The sequence below is a fragment of the Chrysemys picta genome, chromosome 7 (genome assembly GCF_011386835.1).
Source record: "Chrysemys picta bellii isolate R12L10 chromosome 7, ASM1138683v2, whole genome shotgun sequence".
Classification (NCBI taxonomy): Eukaryota; Metazoa; Chordata; order Testudines; family Emydidae; genus Chrysemys; species Chrysemys picta.
Window position 1 is genome coordinate 116,280,155 of NC_088797.1, and position 12,591 is coordinate 116,292,745.

General features: G+C 41.6%; 1 protein-coding gene across 6 annotated transcripts in view; it reads right to left on the minus strand.

Moving 5' to 3' along the window:
* Positions 1-12,591, minus strand: part of ATRNL1 (attractin like 1) — a 976,173-nt gene that overhangs the window by 871,730 nt on the left and 91,852 nt on the right. For all 6 annotated transcript variants that reach the window (XR_010589324.1, XM_005293856.5, XM_065552410.1 and 3 more), the window contains exons 3-4: positions 8,355-8,468; positions 1,646-1,774 (exon numbers count right to left, since the gene is read on the minus strand). Coding sequence is in view for 5 of the 6 variants with exons in the window: in XM_005293856.5 (XP_005293913.1) it covers positions 1,646-1,774; positions 8,355-8,468 (243 nt within the window). In the remaining variant the exon portion in view is untranslated. The remainder of the gene's footprint in view (positions 1-1,645; positions 1,775-8,354; positions 8,469-12,591) is intronic.

A 12,591-nucleotide genomic window follows, 5' to 3' on the forward strand; every position in this document is an offset into this window, starting at 1 on the left:
TTCCAACAATTCCAATGTCAGGTGCTTCAGAGGGAATGAACAGAACCGGTGATCCATCCCCAGTTGCTCATTTCCAGCTTCTGGCAAACAGAGGCTAGGGACACTTCAGAGCATGGTTTTGCATCCCAGTCCGTCCTGGCTAATAGCCATTGATGGACCTATCCTCAGTGAGAATCTGAGCAATCTCCTTCTAGATAATTCAATGAAGCCCTCTGCTCAATGTGTAGCTGGGATCCAAAAAGCAAACAAGATGCTAGGATGTATAAGGAACAGAATAAAGTGCAACACAGACAATATTATAGTGTCATTATATAAGTTAATTGTGAGGCCTCTTCTGAAATATTGTGTGCAGCACTAATCCCACCATCTCAAGAAGCATATGGCAGAATTAGACAGGGTTCAGAGAAGGGCAACAACAATGATCAAGCGTATGGAAAAACTCTCATATGACGAGAGTTTGAAAAGAATGGGATTATTTAATTTACAAAGGAGATGAATAAGAGAGAACATGATAAAAATATATAAAATAATGAAAGCTATTGAGAAGATCGATCAGGAATGTCTATTCTCCCTGCCTCATAAAACAAGAACAGGACATTCAATAAAATTAAAAATTAGCAAATTAAAAACTGATGAAAGAAAATATTCTTTCACGCAACATACAATTACACTGTGGAACTCATAGCCACAGAAATTGTTAAGTCAAAGAATTTAAAATTTAAAAAAGGGATTGAACATTAGATAACCAGAATATCTAGTTATTATCATTAACAACAACATTCTGGGAGGGGTATTAAATGTTCTGGTTCAAGGCTTAAACGAACCTCTAACTATTAGGATCAGGATGAGACCTAATATGGTAGGAAGATTATCCCACAAATACCTATTGTGAGGTTCTTGCACCTGTACTGGCCACTGTCAGAGACTGGGTATTTGACTCAAAGGACCTCAGATCTGGTCCAGTAATGTTGGGGCTTAGAGGACAGCGATCACTGGATGGAAAAAAAACAGGAAATATTGAGAGAGTAGAAAAGTTGTACTTCCGCAGCATATGGCACCGGTGAGACTATTACTGGAACACTGTGTCCAATTCTGGTGTCCACATTTCAAAGAGGAATTGAAAAAATGTAAATGATTCACAAAGAACCACAAGAATGATTCTACATCTTGAAAACATGACGTACATTAAGAGACATAAGACTCTCAACATATTTAGCTTATCCAAGAAAAGCTACGGGCTTGTCTAGACTTACCGGAGAATCGACGTGCAAATTGTGAGCCCCTTACTTGCACAACTTGTCCCACTGACTCCAACTACTCATATTAAAGTGCTCTTCAACATGAGCAAAGGTCAGAATCTGACCCTAAGAGTCCCCACTGACAAGAGTTTGGGACATTCTACGCAGAAATATGTTTCACCTTGTTTTATTGCTTTTAAAAACTTCTATCATTCACTCTCAACCCATAAAAACCTTCCGGATGTCCTGGAATGAAAGACTTATCAGTGTGAATAATTTTCTGACATCATTAATACCTTTAACCCAATCAAAAGACAAATATAGTCTACAAGTATGAAATTCTCCTGAAGAACACTATAGCCCTAATTCATAAAATAACTTAATTATTTAAAAAAAAAAATACTTACGAGTAAAATATGTTAAATCCAGTTAGGTTATAAGCAGCATCACTAAAAAAGTGTAGCAACACATAGCCAGATGTAGTAACTACTTCAGGAACAGTTTCATTTCCCCGCACCTCAGGGACTATTAGACCACTGGAAAAGAGAGATTAAATGAAGGATTCTTACTAATGGTAATAATAAAATAAAAATTATGATTCAATCATTAATCATATATCCAACACAATTTGGAAATCTTATGGAGCCTATTTAAATTATATTGAATAAGGCAGGTCTCAAACACATGAACACTTCTACACCTTGAGAGAGACAGGGTTTCCCAATTGTTTTTTGTAACAATACAAAATTCCACATAAGTTTGCTATCTATGCACATGCATTGCCATTAAAATGTTGGAAGCTAATTATTAAAGACCACATTGGGAATGATTTTTTCAAATGATACAAATGGCATTTAGATGCTCCACTCTCATTGACTTTGACACATCTGAGCACCTAAAAGACATTTGTTCCTTTGAAAGTCTCCCCTTTGTTACTAGAATAATTAGTTCACATGCAAAAAGTATGATTTTTAACTAAATTCTATGGGAAAATGTAATTTCCACAGGAAAGTAAAATAAATTTTGGATTAAAAACTTTAAAAAGAGAAACTGAATCGATACATAACTGCTTTGAAACAGAGAAAAAACATAATGTACATAAAACAGTGGATAACCACACAGCAAATTTAAAATAAATTTTAAGCTAAGGAAAACTCAAAAGGAAATTTTAAATATATAATGTACAATATACAATATATAATATAGGTTTCAGAGTGGTAGCCTGTATCAGCAAAAAGAATGAGGAGTACTTGTGGCACCTTAGAGACTAACACATTTATTTGAGCATAAGCTTTCGTGGGCTAAAACCCACTTCATCGATGCATGCAGTGGAAAATACAGTAGGAAGATATTTATACACACAGAGAACATGAAAAAATGGTATGGCAACACCCATTTTTTCATGTTCTCTGTGTATATATATCTTCATTGGATGCATGCAGTGGAAAATACAGTAGGAAGTGGGTTTTAGCCCACAAAAGCTTATGCTCACGTAAATTTGTTAGTCTCTAAGGTGCCGCAAGTACTCCTCATTCTTTTTCTTGAATATATAATATAATAATGTGTAACCAGAAAAAGTGGGAAACAAAAAACCCTAAAAAATAGAAAATCCACTAGGAGCTTTTAGGTATTAAAGACTACAAAGAGCAAGCAAACTGTTAAAAAATATTAAATATTTTAGTCCCATACAGAAAAACCGGGGGAAGGGATATTAAAAAGGAGGAATAAACCAATAACCAAGCAACCCAAAATTCAAATACATGTAAACTTTTTATTCCTCTCTCTCCTTCAGTACCCGATAGGATTCCCAACTTTCCTTCCCTCTCAATGCAGACCAGGAATCATGCTCCTGGAGGACATCCAACAACTTGTGTAGAGCACAGAAACTTGGGAGACTAGAAGGAAAACTAGCAGCAAGCAGATAACTAGGAGGGATCAGGAAAGGAGGTAGCAGGGAGCTGAGATGATTGTCAGAGTTTGGCAGGAACCCGGGATAGTTTCATCAGGTGAACGAATAGGCAAGCTATGTTCTGCTAAGAATGAGGTCCATTGGTGCTGTAAAAACTATTTGTTTATTTGTTTAACACCAACATGAGCAACACTTTACAAGATACAAAATAGAATAACATTCCTGCTACAAGGAGACTGTGGATCTTACACCTATTCATTTTAGATATCTTAGGAGAAATCCTGACTCCACTGAAGTCAATGCCAAAACTCCAATTGACTTCAACAGGGCCAGGATTTCACCCACTCCATGTCTATACATGGGATATTAGACATATTTGAATATCTATCCTAGAGATCTAACAGTACAGTCAGTGGGTGGAGACAGTCCTAAAATTACCAAAGAAATTCTGTGGCCCAGTCATGGAGGCACAGGGCCACAAAATGTAAGTGACATGGTAATTTTTTATGGAATGTTTCCCCAAGAGTTGGGGTAGGATGGGTAGGAACTAATAGATAAGAATTTCTTTGAATATACCCTAAAAATGAGGAAAAATGGGAAATTTAAGAAGAGTGAAGCTTAAACATCTGTTTTCAGTATATCACACAATAATTAATTGTTAATTTAGAGGTTTTGGGAGAGCGACCTATTCTTTATTTCAGTTGGTAACTTCTATTGTTATTTGCAAGGCAAATCATTAGACTCATAATACAGTATTATGTCAAATTTGTTACTTGCTAGATACATGGTTATTTCAGAATGGTAGTGATGCCAAATACAAAAATGCTAATACAACAAGCATAATCACTTTGAGTTATGCAGCAACATTTTGCAGCAGAAGAATGGGTCCTATACAATCTGTCAGACAGGCAATTTTGTTACTGCATCGGGCTCCTCTACACTGTGATCCTGGTTTTGATACTACTGTTGAAAATGCTACATTTCCTGGGGTGGTATTTTATTAAGACATAAATATGAAAAAAATGCATATTTGCTTTTGTGGCACAGTAAATGGAATCTTATTGCTTTGAAATTTATAGGTGTGTTTCTTGTAGTAAAAAGGGGATTTTTTATATACTCTACTAAAAAAAAAAGACGCTCTTTTATACTGAAAAGCATCTGCTTAATTTCAAGTTTGGAAAAGTCAGACATCTAATTCTACTGTGGACAATCTGATTAGCCTAACGCAAAACAAACTGGAATTCTATTTCATATCGACCATATTCCAGCTAACTAAATAAGAATTAAATAATTTTGCTGCAGTATTCCAATAAAACCACTGCAAAATCCTACCTCAACGCCTCATCGTGGCGCAGTGGTGGCCCTGGCCGTCTGACAGTTATGGTAGTGGGGCGTATACCCTGGTAGGTCTAACCATGCTACAAAGGTGTCAGACTATCCAATGCAGGGAGGGGGATTGCTCTCTCAGAAAGAGCGTTTTCCTTCTCCATAGAGGTTGAAGGCTAGCTAAGCTTGAGGAGGTACACATGCCTATCCGCCTAGCCAGTGGGATGGCTTGAAGTTAACGGCTAAAACAACACGAGTAAATGGGATTTAGTTCCCTGCACGTCATTGAACCCTTCTATGGTGGCAGAGCGGAAATTGTGTGACGAGAGGCTGCTAAAAATGTGAGGTGCTAGGCCAACATGGAAAAGGAAACCCTCGCTGTGTGTACTTACAACTGTAGATCGCTGGTGAGGGAAGAAACATTAAACCATCTGATGGAGGAGGAGAAAATGATAAGATGCGATATCCTTGGTGTCAGTGAAACCCAACGAAAGGAGGAGTTGGAAATCAACTGGAAGGATGGAAGCGCTGTGAGGCTCGAAAAGGAAGATGGCACTAGAAATGTTGGAGGAGTCAGATTTATTGTCAGTAAGGATTGGTCTTTGAAAGTTATATCATGACAGCTAATATCATCACGTATTGGTGTGTTGCATCTTCAGATGGAGTCAAAAGCTACCCTCAAGGTCATCCAGGCCTATGCTCCCACAAGTGCAAGTGAGAACAAAGAAGTGGAAGAATTCTACCAAGAGCTCGAAAGAGCCCTCGTGCAAAAGTCCACTTACACTGTCACGATGGGAGATTTTAACGCCAAGGTGGGGCGAGGGAAAGCTGGTGAAAAGTTTATAGGGAGATACGGCAGTGGCGAAAGAAATGAAAGAGGAGAAAGCCTGGTAGCTATGGCAGAAACGAAAGAACGGTACGTGGCAAACACCTGGTACAAAAAGAAGACCAAAAGAAGGTGGGCATGGATCGCTGCAAATGCGAAGAGCAAGAATGAAATTGACTATATTTTAGTCAATAAAAGGCGCATCGTTCAAGACATCTCTGTGGTGCAGCCTTTCAACACTGACAGTGACCATCACCTGCTTAGAGTGAAGTTGATTTTCGACGAAGCAGTGGAAAAGAAGGCATTACAGATGGCAAACAGGAAACAGCGGCTGAAGACATTCGATGAAGCAAAGCTGAAGAAAGCAATTTCTGGGTTTGACTGGAGCCAGATGGAAAAGTGTGATGAGGACTATAGCATCTTTGCTGACAAGCTGAGACGTTGCATAAAAGCAGCTGAAATTGAAAAGCTGAAGAAGGCGAAGGGAAAAATCTTGAATGAAATGAAAAGCTTGTTGGAGAAGCGGAGAAACATGAAAAGGAGCTCTGATAACAACCTTGAGTACTCCATTCTGTGTAAGCTTATACGGCGAAAACTGAAGGATGACTTTGAGAACTTCCAGAAAGAAAAGCTCCTCAAAACATCTGAATTATGCAAGAGCCTCAAGACATGCAAGTGAGAATTGACGCAGTATAGATTGAGCATAACAGAATTGAAGAACAAGGATAGAGAGACAGCAATCAACAGAGCAGGGATGGAGGAGGTGTGCAAGGACTTCTATACAGAACTGTTCAAATCAAGAATTAACGTCCTTCTCCCAACGCTGCAAGAGTCAGAAGAACGCATCCCCCAGTAATCGTCAGCAAAGTCCGAAACGCACTGCACCAGATGAAGAAGGGAAAGGCTCCAGGCAAAGATGGAATAACACCAGAAATGATTTCTGCAGGAGGCAAAAAACTTTGGAAAGCACTCGCTTTAAGATTCAGTCGATATCTTGAAGAAGGAAAAATACCATCAAGCTGAAAGGATGTCCTTCAGGAGCATTATTCCTGGTCTGCTTTGAGAGGGAAGGAAAGTTGGGAATCCTATCAGGTACTGAAGGAGAGAGATGAATAAAAAGTCTGGACGAACAACAGCCAAGAGAGCAGGCAGGGTTTCAAAGAAATTTTAGCACAATCACCCATATATTTACCCTTAGCCAGCTTCTAGAAAGAGCGACGGAATACAAACTCCCACTGTGCATTGCTTTCGTTGATTATGAAAAGGCCTTCAATAGCATCGACTTTAACGCAATATTAAAGGCGCTCACAGAGCAGGGCATTAACACGCAGTACATCAGTTTGTTGAAGGAAGCGAATACTGGATGTACAACAGACATTACTCTCCTCGAAACGCCCCTCCGCATCCCGATCGAGAAAGGCATAAAGCAAGGAGATACTATTTCACCGAAACTATTCACCCCCTGCCTCAAAATGGTTATGAACAATATCAATTGGAGGAGTGGTGTTAACATAAACGGAGAATGATTATCTCATCTCAGACTAGCGGACGACATCATACTAATTGCCGAAAGCACCAACCGACTGCAGAACATGCTACGAAGACTCATCAAGAAAAGTAGTCAGCTCGGCCCGAAAATGAATCGCACGTATTTTGTTTTGCAGCAATCAGACCTCTTACGAAAAGCCCAAACAACAGTAGCAGGAGAAGAAATCGAAGAAGTGGAACAGTAAATATATTCGGGCCAAGAAGTTAATATGCGCCAAGATCTGAACGGAGAACTCTCACAAAGGATTCGGGCAGGATGGTGTGCATTTAATTCCATCAAGGATGTCCTCAGAGGAAAAATCGACAAGTACAAATATCTTCAATTCAACAGTGCTGCCAGCCATGCGGTATGGCAGTGAAAAGTGGGCACTGACGAAGAGAGAAGAGCAGCGGCTGATGGTAGCTGAAAGGGCAATGGAACAAGCTATATTGGGAATTTCCCTTCTGGATCGCATCCCAAATGAAATGATCAGAGAATGCAGTGGTGTGAAAGATATTGTCGTGGAAAGTAGATATAACAAGATGTGATGGGCCATGGACCAGGACTATAGACATCTAAACTTTTATGTACTCACTTCCTTTCCATGAGTGGATTCTCTTTAAATTATTTTCTACATATTGCTACAGGACTCTGAGGAAAAAGCTTCTGAAGCACTGACATATATCAGAACTTTTTAGTCCATTACTGTTTGCTCTGGCCTGTAAATTGCCTACAGCAGCCTAGACAGTATAGTAATTGGCACCCTATAAATATCTAACTCAGACATGATCCAATTATAATTATTCATATTATCTAATGATAACAATAGAGCAATCAAGCCCTTTTGTGATTTCTGCTGTTAACAAGTTTGAGGATACTTTTGAGCTTTGATATCTCAAAGGCCAGGCTGTTAAGTACTACCCAGACATATTTTTTATTTTTAGTCACAATACTTTCCATTCTGATAGACAAAGAAATGACCTTGTATAACTGGTAATTGGGACTGCCTCCACACCAATATCCCTCAATAGATGGCTTCAGTGGTCTATCTGTAATGGGCTTAATGGATATCCTTCATGTCTTATAAGCAGTACAATGTCTTTGTTGCATAAGTCACAAATTCTGTGATTTTCCTTTAACTATATTAAGCAATTTCCTCTTTCCTTTGTTGGCCAGTCCCTCACTTCCATAAAAAAAAAAAAAACCCCTCAGTTGATACCAGGAATCTACTGGAAACTCACTCTCTCTAGGATGGCACTCATATTAGCATTAATGTTCCAGTGCAATGTCAGCATTGAACATAAGCCAGGAAAGGAATTTTGTCTTACGCAAAGGCAAAAGTTCTATTATGTTGTATTTCCATTTGGCAACTTATTCTACCATCAGTGTATATTTCCCACTAATATTAATGAGAGAGAGAGCAAACTACCAATAGCAAATTAAAACCTCTAGTGCTACTTTTTCCTCACATCAATAATATTTTATACTAATACTAATACTAAAGAACTATTAAATAAAAATACTCACCTAAATACAGCTATTAAAGGTGCATATACTGAATCTCCATCATAAACATACATATGGTCCCAACTACATTCTGTGGCAAAATGATTAAATCTTAATCTTAATATTGCATTAGGACTGAAAGAAGAAAACAATAAGAGCATATTACAGTGATATATTGTTTAGCAGAAGCATAGACTGATAATACAATTATATAATAAAAATAACTTGTAGAGTATAATAAAATTAACCATACCATCCTAATATTACATTATTAAATACAAACATTCTTCTTAAGTGCTAATCATAACTTGTGCAGATAAAAGGTGGTATAAAACCAGATTTAAACCAGCCAATTATTTAATTTTTTTATCTTAAAGTATTTTAAAAGTCATGCTTACAATTCAAGGCTAATAATTATTAAAATTACCCATGGATATTACTACCATAAAGTTTTTAAAAGGGCAACTGTCAATGTTTAAATTTAGGCTTTGATAAAAAGTTTTCAAAACTTTGTACTAATACAAAATTTAAATTATTTTTATATTAAAATGTCAATACTAAAGATTGTTGATTGACTACTAACAATACTACACCTTCCAATATAAAACGCAGAAATGTGTGATGACTTCAAAGGGAATACAATGCAGCATCTGGGACTTCAATAGGATTTATCATGAGACTAAGTGAGACCACCTCCATCTTGGCCAATGCACCAGAAATAGAACCAGAAACCTCAAGAGCTAAATGCTCACCTCGCTAGCCAGGATGTGCCTTTGATGATGCCAGAAGCAATTAAGACAGCCTCTGGAGTGGGCAGGACTGAATGGGGGTCTCAACCAACAGCAGCTAAGTCAATGCTAAATGTGCTCATCCTGTTCCCTCTCCCATCCTGATGGCCTGCAGTATGTGTGTATGGGAGAGGGGGAAGGTGCTGCTTTCTTTCCCCCTCAGTCTATTCACAGGCTTTCCCCACGCTGCAGGCTGAGGGAGGGGAGTGGGCTCATCTCACATTGCATCTGGGCTCTGGATTTTGTTTCACCCACTCCTGCTGCCATTGGACAGGGGTGTTGTGATGAGCCAGCTGATTAGCTCTTCCCTGCCAGAGTAGGAAAGGGAGGTGGGTGGCTGAGACAAGTAGCTGTTGGGCTCTCTTTTTCAGCCCCTCTTAACTAGAATGCTCTATTTTTTATGATGCCAGGGGCAAGTCTGATCACTAATCTTTTGTTTGGCAATATCGGCAAACTGTTGTATGGGTTATTTCACTTTCCATGCGGCATCCCAGAGGTCTGTTTTGGGAGTCTGGCAGGTTCCAATGAAGATGGTGGCTAATAAAGGATCTGGTGTGAGGTCTATGTAACCCAATGGGTTGCTAGAGCATTGGACTCAAGCATGACATTGCATGGTGAAGGAGTAGGCCTCCATGTCTTGTACAGCATGTGGTTTTCCATATTTCATCTCTCCTACTTCCTGTGTGAAGGAGGGTTCAAAGTCTGGCTTCTAGCCAGGGTACATGGACAGGGCTGAGATTTTAGAGCAATGTTTCTCAAACTGGGGCCTCCGCTTGTGTAGGGAAAGCCCCTGGCAGGCCTGGCCGGTTTGTTTACCTGTCCCGTCCGCAGGTCCAGCCGATCGTGGCTCCCCTGGCCACGGTTCGCCGCTGCAAGCGGTGGCCAGTACGTCCCGCGGCCTGCGCCGCTTCCAGCAGCTTCCATTGGCCTGGAGCAGCGAACCACGACCAGTGGGAGCCGCGATCGGCCAGACCTGCGGACAGGGCAGGTAAACAAACCGGCCGGGCCTGCCAGAGGCTTTCCCTACACAAGCAGCCGCCCCAGTTTGAGAAACACTGTTTTAGAGAGTGCATCACCCTCATATGGATGCACAGGGGTCAATGGTGCCCGTTGAACTCCACATTGGCACAGCCCTGCTAGATACTTGGATGGAGATAGGGTTTCCTGTTAATAGTTTAAATAAAGTTGAGGCCTCCACATTTAACCACACTATAGTGTGCATGTCTCACTGTTTCTGCATCTGCACCAAAGCACAATTCTACAAAGCTTGAATTAAAGAGTCATTATCTAAAACTGAGAGCTGTAATAGATAGGGTTACCATTCGTCCGGATTTACCCGGACATGTCCTCCTTTTGTGTGCTAAAAATAGCGTCCGGGGGGAATTTGTAAAGCACTCACAATGTCCGGGATTTCCCCCTCCCCCGGCAGAGCAGAGCGAGCGGCTGGGAGGGCTGCAGGAAAGTCCCGGGCTGGACTCCGGAGCAGCTTCCTCCTCCCACCCCCCACCCCCTGCATTCTGAGCCGGCCGGCAGCTCCTCCTCCTGCAGCCCGCTCCGGCAACCCTGTGCAGGGCCAGGGACCGGGTTTTGTGTTGTGCAGGGGAGCTCAGCCATGTGTCCGGCTGGCACAGAGCCCAACACCCTGTTCTGAGCAGCAGGGTAAGGGGGGGCAGGAGAAGGGACAGGGAGGTTCTGGAGGGGGCAGTCAAGAAACGGGGGGGGGGGCTTTTGGAGGGGAGTGGAGAAAGTTTTGGGCAGTCAGGGTACAGGTAGGGGGTAGGGTCCTGGGGGGCAGTTGGGGGGGGGTCTTAGGAGGGGGCAGTTAGGGGACAAGGAACAGGGAGTCTTAGGTAGGGGGTGGGGTTCTGGAGGGCAGTTAGGAGCAGGGGTCCCAGGAGGGGGCAGTCAGGGGACAAGGAGCGGGGGGTAGGGGGCTGGGAGTTCTGGGGGGGAGCTGTCAGGGGGCAGGAGTGGGGAAAGGGATCGGAGCAGTCAGGGGACAGGGAGCAGAGGGGTTTAGATGGGTTGGGAGTTCTGGGGGGGGCTGTCAGGGGGCAGGAGTGTGGAGAGGGATCGGAGCAGTCAGGGGACAGGGAGCAGAGGGGTTTAGATGGGTTGGGAGTTCTGGGGGGGGCTGTCAGGGGGTGGGGAGTGGTTGGATGGGGCGTGGGAGTCCCAGGGGTCTGTCTGGGGGTGGGGGTGTGGATAAGGGTTGGGGCAGTCAGGGGACAAGAGGCAAGGAGGCTTAGATAGGGAGTGGAGTCCCGGGGGGCAGTTAGGGGCAGGGGTCCCAGGAGGGGGCAGTCAGGGGACAAGGAACGGGGGGAGGCTTGGGGGTTCTGGGGGGGCGGGAAGTGGGAGGGGCAGGGGCGGGGCTAGGGCGGGGCTAGGGCGGGGCTCCTCCCGTCCTCTTTTTTGCTTGTTGAAATATGGTAACCCTAGTAATAGATCCATATCCCCTGTGGCTCAGGCACAGTTGACAATGCATAACACACAGTGACCAATGGATAACGTAAGAACTAGGCACAGTCTTGTTTGGGGAAAATCAAATGTAGAAAGGAAAAAAAGCTATCTTCGAAAACTGTTACTTTAAGACGGTCTCAAAGTAATTATAACAGCATCTATGCCTTTCACAAATGAAGTCAAAACAGAGTATTGTAAAATATACAAAACCACCACAGATCTTGTCTCAGAGAAAAAGGCCTTTTTTTAAACAAATATTTATGAAAGCAACACTTGTTACAGGATTGAAACTCTCAAATAGAACATAGCATAGGAATATTTGTGACCACTAAACTGTTCTGAATGCATGCAGTGTTTGTACATATTCTGCTGACAACTGACATTCATGCACTGGCTGATACTTGAAATCTTGCTGTGACAGTGGCAGACTAGGCCAATTCACTTGTGTATTGGTATAGATCATAGTGACTGTTCAATGTATTAGAGTGTATTTGGTGTTTAAACTTCATATAAACTATTGGGATGTTACATGCATTGTTTTCACTTATCTGTATCCTGTTATAATGTAGTAGTAAACATTTACATTGTATATACCCCTATCACTAAATAACGCATCAAACGAGAAAGAAGCCTTGTGGAATGCAAATAAAAAACTTTTCCGTTGAAGTGCTAATTTCAAAGCAAGTGGTCATTGTGTGTGTGTCAAAGACTCAAAATGCATTCCTCACTTTCCATCAAAGAAAAAGCCCAGGTGGGTAGTGACACTGTCAGCTTGTTTTCTGTGAGAATAAGCTATACATATGCATTCAAGGAAAGATCCAGGATCTCTCGATTGTTTTGACTTTTATAGGGAAGTGTACTACTAAATGCAAAGATCCCCAGAGACAATCTGGGTACCCTGAAAAGACTTTTGGGAAAATGGCAGTTTATGATGTCACTGCCACCATTTGGAATTACAAATTGTGACTCATCTGTGGATATATTTTATCTGCTTTAACTTCTCAATA